At 50.1% G+C, this 23,905-nt stretch overlaps 1 protein-coding gene across 3 annotated transcripts in view; it reads left to right on the top strand.

Annotated features, from left to right (window-relative positions):
- The window catches only part of CABIN1 (calcineurin binding protein 1), a 154,341-nt gene that overhangs the window by 16,428 nt on the left and 114,008 nt on the right, over nucleotides 1-23,905 (top strand). For all 3 annotated transcript variants that reach the window (XM_049619133.1, XM_049619132.1, XM_049619131.1), the window contains exons 4-16: nucleotides 724-837; nucleotides 3,616-3,750; nucleotides 4,887-5,067; nucleotides 8,490-8,619; nucleotides 10,045-10,194; nucleotides 13,103-13,389; nucleotides 14,487-14,655; nucleotides 17,580-17,716; nucleotides 18,253-18,470; nucleotides 19,993-20,071; nucleotides 20,654-20,841; nucleotides 21,671-21,823; nucleotides 23,316-23,510. In XM_049619133.1, coding sequence (XP_049475090.1) covers nucleotides 724-837; nucleotides 3,616-3,750; nucleotides 4,887-5,067; nucleotides 8,490-8,619; nucleotides 10,045-10,194; nucleotides 13,103-13,389; nucleotides 14,487-14,655; nucleotides 17,580-17,716; nucleotides 18,253-18,470; nucleotides 19,993-20,071; nucleotides 20,654-20,841; nucleotides 21,671-21,823; nucleotides 23,316-23,510 — 2,136 coding nt within the window. The remainder of the gene's footprint in view (nucleotides 1-723; nucleotides 838-3,615; nucleotides 3,751-4,886; nucleotides 5,068-8,489; nucleotides 8,620-10,044; nucleotides 10,195-13,102; nucleotides 13,390-14,486; nucleotides 14,656-17,579; nucleotides 17,717-18,252; nucleotides 18,471-19,992; nucleotides 20,072-20,653; nucleotides 20,842-21,670; nucleotides 21,824-23,315; nucleotides 23,511-23,905) is intronic.

The following is a 23,905-nucleotide window of genomic DNA, read 5'->3' as shown; positions in this document are numbered from 1 at the left end:
CCCATCCTCCCATCCTCCCATCCTCCCATCCTCCCATCCTCCCATCCATCCATCCATTCATTCATCTGTCCATCCATCCATCTCTCCACCGGTGTCCTGCCTTAGTATAGCAGTGGTTAGCTTCTTCTTCCTGCCTTGGGTTTCCCTGGAATAAACATGTGCCGCCTCTTTCACAGGAGAAACCAAGGCAGTCTGGAGCCCTTTCAAAAGCCTGCTAGTCCTCTATCCCTGGTCCTCAAGGGATGTCAGTGGGCCCAGCCTGCCCAGTGCCCCCTCTGTCCTGGAGGAGGTTGTCGCCCTTCCTGGACAATGATGAGGCTAGGGCAGAGTGGCAGGGGGAAAACAATGGAAACCATCCATATTCTCTAGGAATCACTGGGTTATTATGGCTGGTGAGGCCACTCTCCCAGCTTCACCCAGAAAGGTCCAGCTGAGTTTATAACCTTGCTGCTGCTGTGACCCTGTGTCCCTGGGCCAGTGTTTTTTGCTATTGCTTAGACTCAGTTGAGCCTGTGTTGCTCCTGTCTCCTTGGGGGACTCCTGAGGGGTTCTTCTCATAGTAATGAGCTCCTGGGAGGTTGGAGTATTAGAATTGTTTCCACTACAGAGGTTATAGCTGTCAGTTAACATGGCCTTGACTGCAGTCTCCCTTACACACACTTTTGGCTTAAAAAATGACAAACCTTTATACTGTGTGAGAATATCTCTTATCTTGGTTCCCAGGAAGCAGAGGCTTTTGCCTTGTATCACAAGGCCCTGGACCTCCAGAAACATGACCGGTTTGAGGAGTCAGCCAAGGCCTACCATGAGCTCCTGGAGGCGCGCCTGCTGCGAGAGGTGAGGCACCATAGACCAGGTGGCGGGCTTGCCCTCTGCCCTCCCACTTCTTGGCTGGGCAACCTTGGACATGTTACCTCCCCTCTCTGCCCCTCAGCTTTCCCACCTGTAGAGTGTCAGCCTCGTTGGATTGCTGTGAATTCCCTGAAGGTTGAGTGAATTCAGTGAAGCATATAGAGTGGTTTTTGGTGCATAGTAAGAACTCTTTGTCGGCTATTTTATTACATTTTCTTTACAACTTCTCTGCCAAGTTGGTGGGGGCTATTGTCCTCGTTTTACAGTTGTGGAAATGGAGGCTTAGTGAAGTGTTGATAGCTCAAAGCCATCCAATTAGTGAAGCATTAGAACCAGGATTGGAACCTATGGTTTCCTGAGACTTAATGATCCTGTTGGCAACACATTTTGGCAAATGCCGTTTGGGTGATAGCCCATGAGCTCAGAAAGCCTGTGTAGATGCTCTGTGGGCATTTGAAAAACAGTTGGAGAAAGGGCTGGAAAAACAACACAGAGGCATGCTGAGGACACAGGGTATGGGCAGAGAGGGACAGGCAGGGCAGGACCTGGATCCAGCCTTGGGGCCATGCTAGTGATGAGTGAGTTCAACCTGAGTTGACTGGGTCATGGAGATGTTGCCTAGAGGTTTGAAAATGAGTCTCAACTTAAAATTGATTTAAGAAGAATTATATTTCATTAGGAGGAAAGGTTTTGTTTTCAAGTAGCCAAACACCAAACACAGAGACATGCAATAAGGAAGCAGACAGACGCTATCCATGGACATTTTCTAGAACACAGTCCTTCAGTTGAGCAGTCTCCTATACCTCTAGGAAGACAAACACTTGTGTCTCAAGTCCCTACCCCTGGATAGTTTCTACCACTAATGAGGCAAAATGCTAACTGAGTTCTAATTGTCAGTATGAGGAGTCTATCCCTTCTCTTACTCAAGGTATCTGTTCATGTTCCTAATTGGATAGCTTGTCAGGATTCTTTAGTGCTGGTTATAGCGTCTTAGAATTAGGGCCATGGGAATTGCGATCCACACCTCCCCCTTTAGTAGAAAGTGAGTGAGGGCCCAGAGATGAAAATGACTTTATTCTCCTTTACCGAACTTCTGCCATGGGCCAGGGACTGGATATGTTTCAGGAGTGGATCTTCCTTCAGACCACAGAAGAGTGGGCCTCAGAGGTGTGAGCAGGTGAGCACAGCACCGAGTCGGAAGGGTGCTGGCCAGATGTCGGCCTTGTAGCCATAGCTGTGTCCACCTCTCTGTATATCAATTTCAGTCTTAAATGACTGCTGTAGCACTCTCCTCCCTGACTTATAAAAGTAAAAGGTGGTCACCATAAACAATCAAAAAGTACAGAAAATATACAGAAAAGTTTGTTTTCACATTCATCAGGCATTGGTGTACCTAAAAACTAAATTATGTAGTTATAGTAGCACAAACACTTGGCATAAACAGGTCATGGAACACAGCTGAATCCTAAGAAGTGGACAGCTTAGTTGGTATACATGCTGGTGGAGGCTTGTTGGGGCGAGCTCTTTGTCTCCTGTGGCATCAGCCTGCATGTCACGGAGGATGGAGAATGGTGCTGAGTCCAGCTGGTTAAGTAGAGGTTAGTGACAAGAGCTTCTGTTGTGTCTGGATGTACCACTTACTATCTAGTCTCCAGGGTGGACTCACACAGCTTCTGTAAAAGGGCTTTTGAACAGTTCTGTACCTGGAGGGCGAAGGTACCTGGTGTCCAGCCTTGGTCACCCTGTCGTTGGGAATCTTTCTGCAGCATAAGCCAGACGACAGGAGAAGATCGTGAATGAAGCCTGATTTGAGCCTTTCAGTCTTCTTGTTGCAATTCCTTAAGACACTAGGGTAGATTTCTTGGGATTAGTCAAGGGGTGTGTCCTAAAGTGTGCGTGTCCTCGGATCTTATCTGTCCTGACCATGAGGAATGATGTGTGGGGGTGACCTGTCCCAGGACAAGGCTGGGACTTGGACCTGCCCCTGGAAAGAATTTCTTTGCGCCACCGAGCTTTTCTGTTAGAAAATGTTTTACTCCTTGTCCCATGGTTAGAGCAGTAGGTTGCCTCATCAGGGATGTCTTAGAAGTTGTAGCATTTTCAAAGAGTTTTCATAAAAGCTGTAGTGAAGTAACTTTCTATATAAAGCACGTTTACAATCTTTACGTTCTCCTGTCTCGTTTGCACTTTTGATACTTAGGGTAGGATTTACTGTTATAAATCAGAGTCCCTTGGGGCACTAACTTTTTAGTTAAGGTAACTTATCCACAGTCATGTGATGATTACAGAGGTGGGAGCTTAGCTTCCTGACTCCTAATCCAATAGTCTTCCTGCTGCGGAATGTGTAGAGATGTGTAAGTTGGCTGCCTAGGCACCTCCAGATCCTGCTGCTGCCCCTAGGTGGCTTCCTCATGCCCTGTTCCCCCTCTGCAGGCTTGGTGATGTGGGGGAGCTGTAGGCTCCAGGCTTGACCTTTCAGGCATGGCTGTAGCGATAGGGAGGGTTCCCCCTGTCTCTTTTCGTTCCCAGACTATCTGGAAACTGCCTTGTGGTGGTCTGACTTTTCTTCTCTGTCTGCTTGGAGCTGGAGGGGTCCCCCAAGAACATCTAGCGTAGTGCTTTCATTTTCCAATGGACGGTGCCACCGGCCTGGGCCAAGGGCCTGCGGCAGAGACCAGCCCGGAAGTCAGGTATCCTGCTGACTGCCTGCCGAGGCTTCAAGGCCTAGGTGTCCCTTCTAGGTGTCTCTGTTTTTGTTTATAGGCAGTTTCGTCTGGTGATGAGAAAGAAGGGTTGAAGCACCCTGGGCTGATGCTGAAATATTCCACATATAAGAACCTGGCCCAGCTGGCAGCCCAGCGAGAAGACCTGGAGACAGCCATGGAATTCTACTTGGAGGTGTGGTTTTGGCAGCGCTCAGCTCCCTCAGGGTTTTTGAAAGCTCTCGGTGGAGGGGGTGAGGTTGTGGTCTTATTGGCTAAAGAGAAGAACTTGTAGTGGCACATTGCTGAGCTGTGGTGCCTGAGACCTTCATCAGCGGGTGGTAACAGGGAGTTCAGAGAGAGCAGGGGCCCGCATGTGCATTCGTCCTCTGCCACTCAGGTGTGTGTGCGTACCCTCTCTGGGCCTCCAGGTCCATACCAGGATGGTGGGCATAGTAAGAAGGAGGGTGGTTATGAAAATTAAATGAATTGGTACATATACAAGTTATGAGAGCACAGCCTGCCCCCTGGTACCCTGCTCCTGCTCATTGCCGTATCGCCATGATTTCTGTGTTACCGTCACCATCTCGGTGGGTACCCCTGATGTGCTCTACACCATGCGAACTGCTCTCCATGCATGTGCTAACCCTGCACCATCTTGCAGGAAGGTGTCTTCATCTTCATTTTAGTGATGAGGGGTCTGAGGCTCGGGATCACTCTGCTAGTCAGTGTAGAAACAGGGATGTGAACTGAGGTCTGTCTCTAGCCTATAATCGTTCTAGGATCCCACAATTTAAAATTAAATTAAAAATTTTATGGGGCGCCTGGGTGGCTCAGTCGGTTAAGTGTCCGACTTCAGCTCAGGTCACGATCTCGCGGTCCGTGAGTTCGAGCCCCGTGTCGGGCTCTGGGCTGATGGCTCAGAGCCTGGAGCCTGCTTCCGATTCTGTGTCTCCCTCTCTCTCTGCCCCTCCCCCATTCATGCTCTGTCTCTCTCTGTCTCAAAAATAAATAAACGTTAAAAAAAATTGTTTTTTAAATTACATTAAAAATTTTCAATCTAATAGAAATACCCCACAGACCACCTATTTTAATGGTACTTTCACTTCTTTTATCTATCAGTTATGTAAGGAATACAGATGTTCAGAGAGACAAAGTATGTCAAGAAAATGTTGTGAATTTGATCATTTGATTCATGTACCTTGTATTTGCCATTTTTTCTGGGTAGTTTGAGTGGCTGGGCCAGTACTATGTTCCTCCCATCACCACTGGGTGCCTGTTCAGCAAGAGAGCTGACTGAATGTGAATACCCTCTGTTTGTGCTCCTTCTAGGCAGTCATGCTGGACTCCACGGATGTCAACCTCTGGTATAAAATTGGACACGTGGCCCTGAGGCTCATCCGGGTCCCCCTGGCTCGCCACGCTTTTGAGGAAGGGCTTCGGTGCAATCCTGACCACTGGCCCTGCTTGGACAACCTCATCACTGTCCTGTACACCCTCAGTGATTACACAAGTGAGTCAGGCTTTGATGGCTTTCTCCCACGTGCTTGTGGTTTTGGGACAGAGGAGGGAGGACAGCTTGGGTAAGTTGGAGGCCAGGTTAACACTGAAGGGCTTTCTGCCTGACTATCAGGAAAGGGAGATGACTTTGCATTCCTGGTTTATTGCGTGTGTCTTTCTTACTCAAATGAGATTTATCAAGAGCATTGTAGTAATAGGTGGCATGTTCTCTGAGTGGTTTTTCCTTTGGTTATCTCATTTCATCCTTGCATTGTCCCATCCTGTGCCAGAACCTCTTTCTATAACTTGCTGACAGAGAGCCTAGCAGCTGCCGCTTGACTCCTTCTGGTGCTGGGACCTCACTGTCCCTGGAGGCAGTCTCTTCCTTTGCAGAGCAGCAGGGCTACTGGGAAGGTCTCTGCCAGATGGAGCCCCAGTCTGCCCTCTAATTGCTTAAGCTCCTTTGCTCCAGCCTTGACATCTGCTCTGCAGAGAACACCTCTGTCCCTTGCATGGGCTGGTCCTGAGGCAGGCACTGATTAGGTGTTCTGGGAGTTAGCATCTTCTGGGTGTCCTCTGAGGCCAGAGTGGAAAGAGGCTCTCCAGGAGTGCTCAGAGCAGGGCTGAGTGCAGTGGGAGCCCAGGGCTCTGTGAGCTGACTGTGTTTGCTGCAGGCTGGTCTGGTGTGTGAAGGTGCTCTGTATGTGGCTGAGCTGCTATTCTTTTTAGGAGAAACATGCTGATGAGCACTTGCCATCATTCTAAGCCTGGAAGACTGACTGGCAGAGGCTCCTCCCCTGCCCCCTTTTTTAAGTGTTTATTTATTTTTGAGAGAGACAAACAGAGTGCAAGCCAGGAAGGGGCAGAGTGAGAGACACAGAATCTGAAGCAGGCTCCAGGCTCTGGGCTGTCAGCACAGAGCCCGATGCGGGGCTTGAACCCACAAACTGTGAGATCATGATCTGAGCCGAAGTCAGATGCTTAACTGACTGAGCCACCCAGGCTCCCCTTTTCCTTCCCTTTTTTAAAGACAAATAACATGGAGTATTTTGAGAAGCACTAGGCCCTGCTCACGATTGTCCACCTCTGGTTCTTCACAACTTTTTAAAGCTCTTTAATTGAAGTAGAACACACACACAGTGCACAGTGTGTATACATAAAATAAATCAAGATGCAGATTGTTTCTAGAGCTCCAAAAGGCATGCTGCTTTGGGTCCCATTCCAGTCATTACCACCCCGGAGGTGATCTTGATTTCTCCCTTTTGTCACTCACCAGAGATGAGCTCTGCTTGTTGTCAGGCCTCCTCTATGTGGCATCAGATGGCGGTATGTACCCTTCGTAGCCTGGCTTCTGTGACCGTGGTCTTCCTGTCCATGAGCGCACCCAGGCAGTCGCCAGGGCCTTTTTATTGCCCTGTCATCTGTTATGTGTGTACACAATTTGACCATTCTGTGCCTGTACACTGGGTCGTTTCCAGAGTTGAGGTTTTGCATTCACTGCTGTGAATGTTCTTGTGTGCGTCCGCTGGTGGACAGAGCACTTGTTTTGTCCGTTGCCGCAGTTTTCACAGCAGAATGTGAGTCCTTGTGGGGCACCTTTGGACCCTCACAGCTTCTTCTTCCAAGGGTGTTTAGGCTCCTCTTGGAAGCTTTTCCAGCAGCTTGGGTGCCACCTTGAGGTGGACAGGCTTGTGTTCTGCCTTCCTTTTCCCCAGCCACCTGGTTTAGTTCTTTGCACTCCTCTCTCATGGAAAACAGGCCTGGGGGACTGAATGGCTGTGCTGTCTGGGAGAGCCTGCCCTGATTGACCTGATGCTCATTGAAACCCCAAAGTAAAAGCAGCATGTGGTATCAACTCCCAGCGGCACTTAATCCACTTGAGATGAGGAGGCAGGGTGCTTGGGGTTGATGCCTGCTGACCACCTCTTGTTCCCTTGGGACTTCCTAGGCCTTCCCTCTGTGGGAACAGTGGCGTAGTGCAGCTAGAGCGGTGAGCTTTACTGCAGCAGAATGCCTGCTGAGAGCCAGCATCGTCAAATGCTCAGGGCCTCCTTGGCTTTCTCTCTGGGTGTCTGTGGCATCTGTGGTCCCAGAGAGACCATGTTCTTGTTTGTGTGGGGCAGGAGCCTGCAGGCTATCTAGCAGCTCTTCAGTCAGCTGCTTGCTGTGCTGTGTTGGGACTACCCGGGCCCTCCCTGCTCACAGATTGCACAGCCTTCGTGTGCCTTGCAGGGGGGCAGTGTGGTACCTGTGGAACTTTGTGACCAGGCTCTGTTTTCTCCTCCTATGGAACTCTAGGAGGACACCACTTTCTTCTGTCTCTCAAAGCTCCCATGCCCACATCTCTACTTCTGCTCTTTCTTTCCTCCTTAGTCCTGGCTCCTTCTTTGTCTGGTTATTCTCGATAGGAGTGTCTTGCAATCCATCCATACTCAGATCCCAAAGCTGAGCAGAGCACGGTAGTGGTCCAAGTGCCCAGCAAAAGCAGAGCTGGCACTTGGCTGCACTGTACCATTTCCCTGTGTGTTCACAGGTGAGGCCTGCGGGCACCGAGTCTGCTGGGGACTCATGGCAGTCCTGTCTGTTGGGCTAATGCCACTTACAAATGCTAAAGGCTTTCCTGGTTCACATTGTAGCTCTGCTTTGTGATTTCTCGCCCTCCCATTTTTTCTCTATGTTGCTTTGCCTGTTATTGTCTCTAGTCCTGGAGGAGCTGGAGAAGGCACAGACTTTCCAGATCATTGATTTGAGGAGGCTCATTGACATGAATGGTGTACATGTATTTAATTACAAGCAGTAGCTGTTTTTGGTAAGAAGAGTTTAAAGAAAAGAAAAAGAGAAGGAGGAAAATTGGAAAATACAGATAAGCAGAAGGAACAGAAGCTGGTATTATGTATACAAATGGAGTCACACCGTGTGGCCTGTTTGGTTTCCTGCCTTCTCCCCATGCTGTCCTGTGGCCTTCCCTCTGGTCAGTGAGCACACCCTTGACCATCTGTGTGGCGGCCGCTCAGCAACCCAGTGTGTGGATTGGGGAAGCCTTCCTTAACTAGGCTCCCCTGGTGAGACAGGGTGGTTTCTTGGTTTTTTTGAAGGCTGTTTTCCGGTTAGCCAATAGCCAATCACTGTGGGCCTTTAGGTGTTTGCAGTAGTTCCCAGAGGTGGATTGTTGGGCCGAGGGTTTGTGTATAACGCCTCCGGTTCTCCAGAAAGATCATAGTCTGTCCTCACATAGCAGCATTTGGGTTTGCCTCATCTACTGTGGGTGATAGTATTTTCAGTATCTTTCCTGATTGAAATAGGTAAAGTGGTATCTCCTTATTGTTTACCATCATTACTTCCATTCCAGAGTAGGGACATTTTCTTGGTGTTAACTGGGAAGGCCAGAGGTTTGGGGTGCAAGCTCAGAGGTCGTATTGTTTCTTTCCCTGCCAGCATGTCTCTACTTCATCTGCAAAGCTTTGGAGAAGGACTGCCGGTACAGCAAAGGACTGGTTCTCAAGGAAAAGATCTTTGAAGAACAGCCTTGTCTCCGGAAGGACTCCCTCCGAATGTTCCTTAAATGGTGGGTCCTGCCTCTTCCTATGCTGGTTCTGCACCCCTCCTCCCCCAGCAATGTGTGGTTGGTGGATATCAGGGGGCGTGTGCACCGCCTTCTCTCAGGTCCTGACCTTCTGGCAGATGAGCCCCTGCACTTCATTCCCCGCACTACCCCCTCGCCTGGCTTTGATCCTGCCCTTGCTTATTACTTGCCTGTATGCTTAATCATGGTGGTGCCTCCTTGGCTCTCTGCTGCCCTCCTTCCCTACTGCCCTGCTGGCTCTTGGCATTCACCAGCTGTCCTCTGGATGTTTGCAGTAACCTGCTGTCCACCTTGCCTTCTTGCCATTTCCCTTTGTAGGGCTTTGCTCCCAGTGATTCCCATGTTCATTGTCCCAGAAATGACCTTGACCCTGTGCCACCCCTGCCTCGCCTCCAGGACAAAGCACATGCTCAGTACATCACCTAGGAGGTCCTTTACAGTCTGACCCCCTTGGTTCTTCTCCTTGCTTCCCCCTTCTCTCTCCCGGGGGAGAAGAGTGCCTTGGGGTCCCCAACAGATTCCAGGCCTGGCCCCGTTGTGCACTGGCCTGTCCCTGTGCCCTGGCTCCCTCATGCCCTCACCTGGAAGGCCATCTTTCCTCCTCTCCACCTGTTGTGCCATTGCTCCATCTTTGTGTTCCAGCTTGCAGGTCACCTTTGGTTAGCTTTCCAAACTCTGGCTGTCTTCCCCCAACCCTCCAGATGAACCAACTCCTCTGTCCTCTGGTCCTTGGCCCTTGGAACTCAGCTGTGATGGATATTTATTTCTGTCTGTCCCTTGTGAGATTATACTTCTTGTTCATATCTATCCTGATGGTATTAACCGTCTTTGGAGAGAGATAAAATGGAAAAATAAATCCATAAGCAAGTGACTTTGTGGTAGAGCCCTGCTGAGAGGCATCAGGACACCCTGGGCAGGAGGGCAGGTATTGCTGGGCCACCTCAGGTGGAGGTGTGTCTGTGTGAGGGCACCTGAGGCCTCAAAGCCCCCGCCCACCCTTTCTGTAGTTTGGATATACCAGGGACTTTGGTGAGTTTAGGGGATCTGATGACTTTTTTGGATAGGACAGGATAGGAAAGTTCTTTTAAAATTCTCTGTAAATAATTGAGAGCAAGGTTATATTTTTCTGTGGCTTTTCTGACATTACTGTCGTATTGTTAATACATATGAAAACCCTTTGCTCAATTTTGAATTGTAGAAGGAACAAAGGGTATTAGTCACTTCTAGTGTATGTGGGTATTAAGAATGCTAATTACTGCCCTTAGAGGCCAGACTCAAGGGGTTATTTTATTTGTAAGAAGAATGAATACAGATTAAAGGATATTAACTTAACTGCATCCCTGTCTGTAAAATTTCAGCCTTGGCTCTAGTTTGTGACATTATAATTTCTGTCTTACATGGTTTTAGTGACATGTCAATCCATGATGTGTCAGTGAGCGCAGCTGAGACGAAGGCCATTGTAGAGGAGGCCCTGGGGCTGCGGAAGAAGAGGCAAGCGTTGACCGTGCGGGAGAAGGAGCCAGACTTGAAGCTGGTGCAGCCCATCCCCTTCTTCACGTAGGTCGTCATCTGGGTCTCTGGGGTTGCTGGGTTGGCGGGTGGACCCTGCACAGGAGGGAGAGGCCCCGAGGCCTGAGCCCGGGCTGATGGTGTGAGTGGGAGCTGGGTCCACGTTGGACAGATGCCTAGAGGTGTGCGCTTAACTTGCTGGCTGCCAAGAAGCAGGCCAATCTCTCACAAGTGTGCCTCGTCTAAGTTTCTCTTTGCTCTTGCCGTTCTTGATGCCAGCCACCTGCCACCTCCCTGTAAACCCCTTCTCAGTCTGCCCTTCCCGGAGGGGAAAATGAAACTAACATTTGCTGAGCACTGGACAGGAGGAAACTGGGTTCAGAGCAGTGAAATGGTGAATGGGGAGTCTGGAGTTGATCCCAGGTGTGGGTTCTGTGGCTCTTGAACCCATGGTCTCCCTCAAGGGCTATGTAGGATGCACTGAAGGATGGGCTTCAGGGTAGCCTTTGTGAATCCCTCAGTGTGTGAGCGGTCCCAGGGAAGAGAAAACTGGTATTGGCAGCCTCCCAGCGTTGGGGTCATTCTGCCCCCTCGTGAGATCTGGCGTGCAGTTTTTGTTTTTAAAATTCTGACATTGAATCCTGAATCTTTAAATTTAGTATGCTTTGACAACAGTGTTCTTCTACTCAGGTGTTGTCACATAGTGGTCTGCAGCTTCTGCCCTGGATCAGGCAGACCCGGGGCTGGTGTTGGCACCCATAAGTGGGTGACCCTGGGATACTACATGCCACTCCCTAAAAACAGGGAAAGCAACCTTCTCTTGTAGGGTTGTCATGATATTGAAATAGAGCAGCTTTGGCCAGCACAGAGCCAGCACCTGGCACACGCTCAGGAGGAGCTAGCTTTTGATCCATGGTATGACTGCTGGTATGTTTCCACATGTTGAGTCTCCCAGGAATGTCTTCCCGCCCGGACGCTGAGACGGTTGGAAAGTTGGGGCTGCTCTGCCATCTAGTCAGATGGCCTTCCCATTATTTTGTCGGCTGGGTCAGGAGCCCCATTCTGTTTGAGAGTGTGGGCTCCCTAGCTAAGAGGTTTGGGACTTTGGGAAGGACCCTGGATGTCTCCCTGTTACAGTGAAGGAGAGGAAGGCCTGAGAACGCTGGAGAGCATCCTGGTGATGTGACTAGAGAAGAGAAGCTGTGAAACCGGTGTCCAGCCTGCCCTCATGCAGGCGGAAGGCCAAATGGAAGCATGAGGGGGGTGGGCTTGGCTGGAGGAAGCACTAGTTGGTAGTGAAGTCCAGGATTGGGTTATTAGAGGAAGACGGCGGAGATTCTCTCTCTCTGGGAGGGTGGGTGAGGCTTTTAAAATAACCACTGTCTATTATAGGCCTCAGCACACTCCTCCCACAGAGGACTGGATGGTAGATGCTTTAGGCTTTGTGGGCCAGGTCCCATCTCTGTTGTATAGTCTTCTCGGGTATGTGTGTGTAACAACCCTTTATAAATATGAATATTGTTCTTAGCTTGTGGGCTGTACAAAACAGGCTGTGGGCCACAGTTTGCCACCCCTTGGTCTATTCATTGCCTAGGTATATGAAATTGTGTATTTAAAGCATTAGATATAACACAGATGGTGAGCAAATTCTTCCCCATCTGCATGTAACCCTTACCGAAGACTGGAAAAGAACAGGTAAGAAATCCCTTCTAGTCCTAGGAGCCTCCATTTGGTTAGGTTCTGGATTTTAAAGCATCTTCCATTTGTATTCTTGCCATAGCATTTCCTGGGTGCCAGCTTCATGCCAGGCACTGTGCTCTGTGCTGGGGACTCAGTATGGTGGGACCTGGTCCCTCTCTGGGGGCATTTGAGGGGTAGTCGGTCACCTGGAAGAAAAAGCACATGCCCCATGCTGAGGAGCCTTCGAGGAGAGTAGCACAGCACCTTGTGCAGAGCTCATAATGGAGCGTGCACTGCTTTGGGGTTCAGGGAAAGGCTTAGGTGCTAGAGCTGGAGGCTGACAGGAGTGGCAGAGGGGCTGGGATGTGAGTGAGAGCCTCATCGGGGGTAGAAAGAAGCCTGTGCAAAGTTCCTGTGGTATGTAGGGGTATGGTTTTGTTTGTAGAATTGAAAGAAAGCTAGCATGGTGGGAGGGTGGGGGTGGAGTGTGAGGTGAAGCTGGGTCAGTTGGTTGGACGAGGCCATGTGGCGCCCTGAGGCTGAGGGTGTGATTTTTAGCCTGAGAGCATGGGAAGCCAATCAGAGATGGGTGGGTGGATGTATCGTGCCACACCATATCGTACCACAATGCAATATATAACAACATAAAGCATGAAGCGAGAGACAGTGTACAGTATATCATACCACACCACAGTAAGACAGACACCTGTCATAGCACATAGCACACAGCATACGACATAGCACACACCACAGCACACAGTGGTCTTGGTTTGCCATGCTGCAGGCCTCGGCCCAGGTGGGGACCCACTGAGATGCTGCTCCCAAGGGGCCCTGCCCGAGGGCCCATTCAGCCGCTTTCGACCACATCCCTGTTAGCGGCCCCTCTTCACCTTCCTCTCCCCCAACCAAAAATAGGATTAGTGGCATCAGAGAAATGCCACAGATGAATTAAAAATTCGACCTTGTAGGGAAGGAGCTTTTGAAGTGAGTCAGTGGTTTTCATGCCTGCTTGGTGGAGTCTGAAGGTGCCTGAGCTGCTTCACGGCTTGTGCCAGGGTGAGGGCAGGAGGCTGCTGGGCCCTGCTCCTCCTGCTCGGTCTGCTCCACCTCAGTGGTGTTAGGCTCGGGATTTTGTCCGTAACGACGACGACAAAACCGTGAGCACTCTGCCTGCCCTCATGGAGATGGCAGTCGTGGGGCCAGTTCTGCCGCCTCTCCACAGGCTTGGAGCACCTGATTATGGTGCTGACCAGGTGTGGTGACCCTCTTCTTGCAGCTGGAAGTGTCTCGGGGAGAGTTTACTGGCCATGTACAACCACCTCACCACCTGTGAGCCCTTGCGGCCCAGCCTCGGCAAGAGGATCGACCTGTCTGACTATCAGGACCCCAGCCAGCCTCTGGTGTCTTCTGTGGTGGTGGCACCTGTCAGCGTGATCCAACCAAGCCCCGTCCCTGCCAATCCAGCTGTGACTGTGGCAGAACCCGTGCTCTCCTATGCCCCTGTGGCTGCAGCCAGCTTCCCACTGCATAGTCCCAGCCTGCTGGAGACTGGTGTCCCTGCAGGTGAGGAAACCTCCTGGGGTCACTTCCGGGGAGGCCCCATTTGCTGGGCAAGAATGAGTGTTGTGATGCCCTGGCCTCTCCAGAGAGATGGGTCTTGCTCATGCCCCTGGCTCAAGGTTTAGGTGAGAGCCCCTAGCTCTGCAGGGGAGGCTTGGCCACAGGGCTGCTGCTGGTCAGGGGTCACTTCAGCACTGAAGCCCCCGAGGGGAGGGGGTCAGAGCTCAGGGATGCAGCTGCTTAGGACTGCTAAACGCCTGGCTAGTAGGTCCTGGCATAAAGGTCGCTCTTCCCACTTGTCATATGTGAGCTGGCAGGTCCCTTTGCTGGTTCTGCCCTGTTGCTGGCCATGTGCCATAGCACTGGGCACTGCTGTGCGCTGACATTGAGGGTGACACTGACCTTAAAAAACAGTCTGCAAAGTTACCACTATATGGTATATATTTTTTAATGGTTTTATTGATATTTTTATAATCGATGTCAATGAAGTTATAAAAAAAATTTCAGACAAAAGTTCCAAGCCTTTTCTTGATTTCTGTGTCCCTGATAAAAAGAATATCTAGCAGTTAAAGAAGTTTCTGAATGAACATGTATGTTGATTCTAACTTTTTTGCTTAATCATACATGACAATCACACATAACACTCCTCTGCTTTCTGTGTAATGCACACGATTCTCTTGCTTGTGTCCTATCATTGGGTGCTTAGAAGGTCCTGGGCAGTGGGCAGAATCAATGTTGCTGCTGTTTGCTCTGTGATGTCCCAGGTACATCCACTGAGGCGCCAGAGGCACTTGCAGCCAGTGGGGGTGGGGTGGGGGTGGACAGGGAGTCTTTGAGACCCTGGTGTTCTGTAGCTGTGGGAATAATCTTGAGATTTGGCTTTTGGGTTCTGTGAATTCAAGCAAGGTATGAGTTAAGTATTTTGAGTTTGAAATTAACTTTATTCAGGACTCTTGTTAAAAGACGAACAGTTACTTGAATGTAAGAAATAAAGATGAAATACACGGTGGAATTAGAAAATTAGGGGCACTAATGTGCCTCTTTGGTGCGTTTTCTTACCTCTGCCCCTTATAAGATTTCAGTTTGCACTCTTTGTGAAGGTGATGTTTCTGGGGGAGATAAATCCAAGAAAGGAGTAAAACGGAAGAAGATTGCAGAAGAGAGTGGAGAGACAGCGAAGCGGCGTTCTGCCCGTGTACGAAACACTAAGTGCAAGAAAGAAGAGAAAGTAGACTTCCAGGAGCTTCTGATGAAATTCTTGCCATCTAGGTACTATGCAGATGTTTTCTCATTTGCAAAAATAAGCAAACATATAAGCCTCCAGCCTGTGCCACCAATAAAGTTTTTCCTTCCATTACCACCCCCTCCCCTGGCATCTCCTTTGTGTCCCCATGACATCTGTGCCGATAGCCAAAGCATAGATGTCACTGGTTTGGGGTCTTGGGTTCTTCTCACTTCTCTTCCCTCTGAACTTCCTGAGTCAGGAGCCATGATTTGCACATCTTTTGGAGGACCGCATGCTCCTTGGGCCCTCAGGAGATGGATGGATCACCGAGCTACAGGCTACTCACCCATGTGCTCATGCACGCACAGACACCCACTTGCTGGGAGGCCTAGGGCTACTGCTGCTGGGGTGCAGACTCTGGGAAACCCCACAGAAGGGAGCACCCATTCCGCTTTGGGGAAGAGTATGTGTGCTTGGTTTCTCCAGGCTCAGTAGGATTCCCTCAAATTCTGAGGAGGAAGAGGATAGGTTTGTAAATCCTCTTGCTTTCACCAGTTCCTAGTGTTTTCAGAGAAGCCTCAAGGGAGGAGCAGCGCCCAGGCTGCCCCAAGTTGGGAGGGGCCTGGGCTCCATGTTCCTTAAGCCTGTTTTCACCAGGCCTCTTGCTTTTTGTCCTTGTCTCCCTACCTCCTCCAAAGGTTCCCGGGCTCTTGATTCCTGAGTCATCCTTGGCACCTTTGTTTATGGTGCCAGTAGGTGGGCTTCCTGATGTCTCCTCCCCTGCTCTTAGCTGAGTGGAGAGAGCAGTTCTGGTTGTGCTGTTCCATCATCTTGCTGCCATCTGACATTTGGTGGGCATGTTTCTTGTCTGCTGGGGCTTCCTCTCCTATCCCCTGTGTCTTTGTGAGTTCATACCTTTTTATCCCTTCACAGTTACTGGAATAGTTTGGGAGGTAACTGTGTATATTCAGCAGGCTGGCTGGCTGGCTGGCTGGCTGGCTGGTTTGCTTATTTATTTATTTATTTATTTATTTATTTATAAAGCGAGAGCTTGAGCAGGGGAGAGGGGCAGAAGGAGGGAGGGAGGGAGGGAGGGAGGGAGGGGGAGAGAGAGAGAGAGAGAGAGAGAGAGAGAGAGAGAGAGAGAGAATCTTAAGCAGGCTCCATGCTCAGCATGGAGCCTGATGTGAGGCTTTATCCCATGACCCTGGGATCATGACCTGAGCTGAAATCGAGACTCAGACGCTCAACTGACTGAGCCACCCAGGCACCCACCCCCCCCATATGCATCTTTAACCAGGAGTCCTCAGCTCGTGATTTGGCCTATGCCAGTTTATTTTCACAGGTGACAATAGCCAAGTGCAGAAGGAGGAGCCAAAAGCTTTAGATGGATTGTGAATCCATTTTATAGCAAGATTCCCATTTTCCTCATTTGTTGTCTTTCTTTTGGAGGTGGAAGTAAAGTGCTTGGAAATCAGGGTTGTTCTCTCTAAGTAGAGGATGTGATCAGTACTCTCTGATAAATTCCCCTTCAGGGTTAGGGCCAGGAGCCGGTCTCCCTTCAGAACAGCTGCAGGTTGGGGCTGTGGCTGATGATACCAAGAGGTCTGAGTGACCCATTTCCCCCTCTTCCCCTCAGCCCTGCTGAAAGGGTCTTGCCTTTTTTTTTTTTTTTTCTTTTTTTACATTAAGAAAATTTTTTTATGGGTATCTGAGTGGCTCAGTTATTTAAGCATCCGACTTCGGCTCAGGTTGTGATCTCACGGTTCATGGGGTTGAGCCTTGTGTCGGGCTCTAGGCTGACGGAGCCTGGAGCCTGCTTTGGATTCTGTGTCTCCTCTCTATCTCTGTCTCTGCCCATCTCCCGCTTGTGCTTGCCCTCTGTCTCAAAAATAAATAAACATTAAAGTTTTTTTTAAAGTAATCTCTACACCCAACGTGGGGCTCAAACTTACAACCCTGAGATCAAGTATCGCATGCTCTACCCACTGAGCCAGCCATGCGCCATTCTTGCCCTCCATTCTTGCGCCATTCCTATGTGGAATGGTTTGTGGCTTCTTTATCTTTATTTTGATTGTAGGTTTCCATGTCTGCTTCTTCAAATGGTCAGGCAAGAACAACGTGACAGTTTGCCTGCAGTAGCCACTATGGGGGTGTGTGTGCAATGAATGAACGAAGTGATTGAAGACTGCCCTATTTTATGTGTTTATGCTTCAGGGTTGTTTGGTTGAGGGGAAGCTACAAGGAAGGCCAAAACATGGTCGTTGGGAGGTGCTGAAAGAATGGTCCTCCCCAGGCCCACGGCTTTGTGAGGAGCCATCGAGGGACCAAGCTCAGAAGGGTCTTCTGTGCCCTCATACACCACTCACCCACTTTATCCTTGCTAGCCGGGCTCCCCTCAGGTCTTAGAATGTACACCTGGTGTACATTCTGGCCTGTGCCTCTGTATCTGTCCTGCTGCTTTGCACAGCCAGTCCCTTCTCTTCCATTGTCCACATAGACATTACCCCCTCCGAGAGATCATCCTGACTCAGCTCTCTAAAGGAGGTCCCCTGTGACTCTGTCTTAAGCACTCTCTGGTGGTTGGTCCTCAGGTGGGCTCTTTGTCTTTGTGTTTCTGTATATTGTCTGTCTCTCCCATCAGAAGGCAAGTTTACTGTGGGCAGGGTTTGCCACACTAACAGCTGAATTTCAGTGTCTGGCACATGCCTGGTCACCAGTTGATCAGGAATCAATAAATCCTATTGGTGGGATGAATGAATGAGTGAGGGTATAGACTAGATACCAGCTCACAAAGGCCTAGAAAGAGGCAAAGCCTCCCGGAGGCCTGGATTTTGGATCCCGCAACTCTCTCATTAGCATCTTCCCTCTTGCTCAGTTTTAGTTTCTCTCTTTGGAAGAATTCGCGTGCTTGTTTCAGAATGTGTGGTATGGTATCACTTTTGTGATTTTGGTGTGTTCCATGCAGGCTAAGAAAGCTGGACCCGGAGGAAGAAGATGATCCCTTTAATACCTATGAAGTCCAGTCAGAAGCCAAACTGCAAAGCTTCCCGAACATTGGACCTCATAGACTGTCGTTCGACTCAGCTACGTTCATGGAGTCTGGTAAGAATTGAGTAACTTGTGGGAATTCTTCCTCCCATTATTCTGTATAGCCTGCTTAGGTTTTGTACTGGGAAAATGGTTCTGGGATAAAGTATGGTCAAGGGTTTGCCTGGATTTGTCTTGCGCCTGAGCTCCGTGGTCAGCTGGGAGGTCTGCTGAAATGTCTGGGCTCATACTTGACTGTGTTCCCTGAAGGACACGTGCTTCAGGCTGAAGCCAGGGGTATGGCTTTGCAAGTCAAATGCACATGACACAACTGTTGAGTGCATGTTGTAAGGTAGCGCATGGAGGTTGGCCCTTCAATACCTACCTGAGACCTGGAGGTTCAGAGAAGCTTGCTCATACCTGGTGAGGGCCGGAGCCAGGATTGGGGCCCAGCAGCCTGGCCTCAGCACCACTGTGTAGGAGGACATAGATGCTCTCCTGCCTCTGCCCCTACCCTGCCCCGCCCCTGCCTGTCAGCTCCCAAAGAAAATGGGAGACCCTGGCATAGAAGGTCCTTCATTCAAGTCAGTTGTTTCTCCCTCCCTGGGCAGAGAAGCAGGATGTGCATGCATTCCTACTGGAAAACCTGACCAATGGGGGCATTCTGGAGCTGATGATGCGCTACCTGAAGGGCATGGGCCATAAGTTCCTGCTGAGGTGGCCGCCGGGCCTGGCGGAGGTTGTGCTCAGCATCTATCACAGCTGGAGGAGGCACAGCACCAGCCTGCCCAACCCACTGCTGAGGGACTGCAGCAACAAGCACATCAAGGTCAGGTGGGCCGGGGGCCTCTTGAGGGCTGTTGTGAGACTGGGACCAGGGGATGGGCACAGGGACCTTCCGTGGGTATGGAGTTACTGTCATGTTGAGCTACCTCCATTTGTGGGCCTGGGACTGGGACCTGGGCCCCTGGAGAGTCATGGGACCTGGTTTGTGTCTAGAGAGATCCCTGGAGGCTGAGTGGAGGCTGTACTTGGGGCTGAGAGTGGGCACAGGGCCATTAGAAGGCTGTTGCCAGGTGAGTGACTGTGGTGGCACTGGGGTGGAGGGTTCTGTAGGTAGAGCTGACGGGATGAGCTGCAGGTGGAGGTGAGGGAATGAGATGGTCAGGGAGAGGATGCTTCTAGGTCTGGCTCAGGTACCAGGGCTGGTGGTGGAGTGGTGGAGATGGAGGGGAGCCAGTGGAGAGAGTGGGCAGAAGTGGAACGTTTGGCTGTGTTCCAGGTGCCAGGGACTATTAGCGTTTTGTTTAGCAGGTGAGAAAATAGAAATGCAGAGGCTAAATAGGTTGCTTAGGGAAGTGGTGGGGGCCACTGGTGGTAGGGGGCTAACCTGTGCCCAGCCTACCAGCTGACTGCACTCTGCAGTCCAGGCTCCTCCACTCGGTGCTTCCTGAGGCTCAAGGGAATACTGGATGCTCTGGTGCCCTTCTCCTGTTATAGGAGGAAGGCTGGGTGCCGGGAGGGGTGTACTGGCAGCTTTAGGGCCCATCTGGGTGGTCTTTCTGGCTGGGGGCACAGAAGGTGGAGGAGCTCGGGGTTGACAGGTCCTTAGGGCAGTGTGGAGGTACTGGGACAGCTCAGGGACTGTGTCCTGGCAGCTGCTGCTCATTAAGTCTGTCTCCCAGGGGCAGTTTGGAGTGGCTGGAGGAGGTGAGGCTTTGGTTTCCTGACAAACCAGGTTGATTATTTCTCTGCTGTGCCTGCTTGGCAGGTGCCTCCTTATCCCTGGACCTCAGCTTCCTTATGTACTCTGGCCTGACCCAGTCACTTTAAAAAAAAATTTTTTTTTAATATTTATTTTTTATTTTTGAGAGAGAAAGAGAGTACGACTAGGGGAGGGATCAGAGAGAGAGGGAGACACAAAATCTGAAGGAGGCTCCAGGCTCTGAGCTGTCAGCACAGAGCCCAACGTAGGTCTCAAACCCACGAACCACGAGGTCATGACCTGAGCCTAAGTCAGATGCTTAACTGACTGAGCCATCCACGTGCCCCTTGACCCAGCCACTTTTAAGGCTTAAGTGCTGTAGTATGGATGCAACATCTGGCCTGGTAGGTGCAGAGATACCTCTTCCATTGGGCAGTCCCTTAGGACTGAAGACAGGTCTCTAGCTCCTTCCAAGGAGGATCCATGTGCCTCTTTTTATGTCCTGGCAAGTAGCCACTGATTATAGAAGGAAAGTAGGTTTACTTTATCAATTTATCAAAGTAAATTTTAGTTTCATTTCATCCCATCCATCACTGTTTAATAACTCTGTAACTCCATTCCTGACCTTCCGGTACCTGTCCTGCAGGATATGATGCTGATGTCTCTGTCCTGCATGGAGCTCCAGCTGGACCAGTGGCTGCTGACCAAGGGCAGAAGCTCTGCAGGTAGGAGGCATTCTGTGTTCTGTGGTAGGAGTAATTTTCTGAACCTTCAGCAACCAGGAGGTAATGGGAGTGGGGAAGCTGAGTCATGGAATTCAGACTTAGTTTTCAGTGGGCACATTTCCTGGGTTGGCTTGTTGGGCAGGGAAAATCCAGAGTCCCAGAGAAACCCCTTGGACACTCAAGAAATAGTTAGCAGTAGCTGAGCTCCCAGAGGAAGCCACCTGCCTGCTTTTTTTCTATTCAGGATTAAAGAAAATAGGATCAGATTTCTCAGGTTATCACTTGATAATTTATGTGTCCCAGTAATTTTCCTGGATGATGTGGGTCATTCTGACTTTTAAACCACTACCCAGTGAACAAAGTTCAGTATGTAAAATGAGGGCCCTTGGAGTCTCTGCATCTCTCTGATTCTCTGACTTCTCTGATCCTTGCCACTTGAGAGGCTGTAAGGCTCCAAGGGGCTCAGGGCACTCCAAGACACTAAAGCAAGTATGGCGAGAGCTGAGGGCAACCTCTAAGGAGGAGAAGGGTGTTTGGACCGTACACATGAAGCTGACTTGTTCTGGCCTGAATGGTTTTCAGTGTCTCCTCGGAGCTGCCCCGCTGGTGTGGTGAATGGCAGGTTTGGGCCTGATTTCCCAGGAACCCACTTCCTGGGTGACCTCCTGCAGCTATCATTTGCCTCATCCCAGCGGGACCTATTTGAGGATGGCTGGCTGGAGTTTGTGGTCCGCGTTTATTGGTTGAAGGCTCGGTTCCTGGCATTGCAGGTTGGTTCTGCAGTTGGCATTCCCTGGCACCCAACAGGGAGGGAGGAGAGCTAGACATGGTGTTGAGGATTCGTGTGTATATGCACATGCGGCACCTGCCTGACACTGGGCTCAGAGTGAGGAAGTGGGATGTGGGGAATTTTCAGATCGCAGATACCCCAGCATCGTCCCCAGTCTGTACAGCATATAAGCACAACCACAGAGCTCTGGAAGGAATTTCCTGTGCCCCCTGTAGACCCCCCTCACTCAGGATTGCCTTGCGGTCTTGAACCCTTTGCCTGTGTTTTTCTGAGAGAGGCTGAATGAATGCACAAATGGATGCAGAGCTTTCTAGAAGGGGAAACCACCTGTCTTGTGTGAATTCTCGGAAGGCTTCTCCTCAGAGCCTGGTCTGGATGGCCAAGATATACCTGGTGGTACCCAGTACACTGTGGTAGAATGAATAAGATTGTCATAGTTGGTTCTGGAATTAGATAAGCTTAGGTTCTAATCCTGGCTCTGCCATTTATCCGTTCATGATCTTGAACAAGACACTCAGCCTTCTTCAAGTGTCCTCAGTGTTCTCATCTGCACCATGGGAGTTAATGATACCTTTCCTTAGAATTGTGGTATGAATTAATTATTCAGTCATTTGGTCATTCATCCAACAAATATTTGTTGAGCCCCGGCTGTGTGCCAGGCCCCTTTTAAGACGGTATAGCAGTAATTGGACAAAGCTGCCCTCGTGGTGCCTACAGTCTAGTGGGATCAGGAAGGTAAGGTACCTGGCATGGCACAGTGAGTTTCCCTCTTTCTGCCCCTGTCCCTTGACTGCATTTCCTTTGACCAGGGAGACATGGAGCAGGCCCTGGAGAACTATGACATCTGCACAGAAATGCTCCAGAGCTCCACTGCCATCCAGGCTGAGGCAGGGGCTGAGCAAAGAGACCTCGTCATCCGCCTGCCCAACCTCTACAATGACTCTGTCGTTTCCCTGGAGGAGGTGAGTGGGAGTTACTTAATGGTGTTTTCTTGGCCAAAGATTTATTCTTGTCGGTGATTTATTTATTCCATGTCCCTGTGGAGCAGGAGAGCAGCCCACGTGCTGAACAGGGCTCCTTCCTCCCAGGAGAGGGTGAAGGGGCCTGGGAGAGGCACTCTAGTGCACTGGGAAAGGGAGAGAAAGGTTTTCCAGGTGGCAAGGGACAAGGAGGCATTCACCGGCAAGACCTGGAGTGATCATTGCTCAGCTCCCTGGGCCGTGTGTTGCAGCAACCCCAGAGGAATTAGAGGGAAACTGCAGACCGGTGCTGGTCTGGCTGTGGGGCTGGGTCAGCAGAGCCATGTATGCTAGGCTGTGCTGGGTTCTGATCCTGTTATCACTGTGCCGCCTCAATCCTCAGCACAGTTCCATGGCTGTGACATGTCCACATCAGCTCAAAGTGGCCTTCAGAGTCTTGCAGAGTTTTTTTTTAAGTGTATTTATTTGAGTAATCTCTATACCCAACATGGGGCTTGAACTCATGACCCTGAGATCAAGAGTCACATGCTCCTCTGACTGCACCAGCCAGGCACCCCATGTTTTGCAATTTTTTTTAAGTTTACTTATTTATTTTTGAGAGAGAGAGAGCAAGCAAGGGAGGAGCAGAGAGAGAGGGAGAGAGAGAATCTGAAGCAGGGTCCACACTGTCAGTGCAAAGCTTGACGCGGGGCTTGTACTCATGAACTGTGAAATCATGACCTGATTGAGCCCAAACCAAGAGTCAGATGCTTAACCAACTGAGCCACCCAGGTGCCTCTGCTATGTTTCTTTTTTATTTATTTATTTTTCTTTAAAAAAATTTTTTTAATGTTTATTTTTTGAGAGAGAGAGACAGAGTGTGAGTGGGGAAGGGGGAGAGAGAGAGAGAGACAGACAGACAGACAGATAGAATCCAAAGCAGGCTCCAGGCTCCGAGCTGTCAGCACAGAGCCCAACGCGAGGCTTGAACTCACAAGCTGTGAGATCATGACCTGAGCCGAAGTCAGACGCTCAACTGACTGAGCCACCCAGGCGCCCCGCTAGGTTTCTTTTTTAAAGAATTGAATGCTTTGACCTTAATAGAAGTACTTTAAAAATTTTTTTTGTTTTAATGTTTATTTTTGAGAGCAACAGAGAGACAGAGCGCGAGTAGGGGAGGATCAGAGAGAGAGGGAGACACAGAATCCAAAGCAGGCTCTAGGTGCCAAGCTGTCAGCACAGAGTGTGACGCGGGGCTTGAACTCACGAACCGTGAGATCATGACCCAAGCTGAAGTCGGACACTTAACCGACTGAGCCACCCAGGCGCCCCTGTAGAAGTACTTTTTGTAAAGCGTTTGTTTTATATAAATGCTGATGTATTGACGGGAAGTCTACTTTTGTACTCCTCATCTGGGTCTGGTAAATGCAGACACTGGCCAGATTCAGAGAGTGTGAGAGGTTTGTCATCGGGCAGCATTCTGGGCCTTTTCCAGATTGATAAGAACCTGAAGTCGCTGGAGCGGTGCCAGTCCCTGGAGGAGATTCAGCGGCTGTACGAGGCTGGTGACTACAAAGCCGTTGTGCATCTGCTCCGCCCAACCTTGTGTACCAGTGGATTTGACCGAGCCAAACACCTGGAGTTTATGACTTCCATTCCAGAGAGACCAGCCCAGCTGCTGCTGCTGCAGGTGTGTGTGGCCACAGTTCCCCTCACTCTGACCTCATACCTTCTTTGCTTGGTTATGAGTTTATTCTCTGAAGGCTTTGAGGTGGCTTTCAAGAACACGAATCTAGAAGAAAATAGTAGGAGTAAAAACTGCTAACTGGCATCCAGGAAGATGCTAGTTGGAAGATACGGTCAAGACTGGCGGAAAGCTGGAACCTAGGAGTGCAGGTTCCAGGGTTCTGTGTGGCTCAAAATGAGCCCACACTTGAATCAGAACGTCTGCCTGGCAGAGGAGGAAGGCAGAAAAGTCAGGATGTCACCCATCCATTCACCCATTTGTTCATCTGCCTGTCTTTCTATATTACCTTTGAAATTGAGCTTTGAGTAGTTGTTAAAATGGACGAACTCTACGATGTA

The sequence above is a fragment of the Panthera uncia genome (assembly GCF_023721935.1).
Source record: "Panthera uncia isolate 11264 chromosome D3 unlocalized genomic scaffold, Puncia_PCG_1.0 HiC_scaffold_8, whole genome shotgun sequence".
NCBI classification, from domain to species: domain Eukaryota; kingdom Metazoa; phylum Chordata; class Mammalia; order Carnivora; family Felidae; genus Panthera; species Panthera uncia.
Note: the sequence above shows the minus strand (reverse complement) of the source record. Positions and strands in the feature narration are given on the sequence as shown.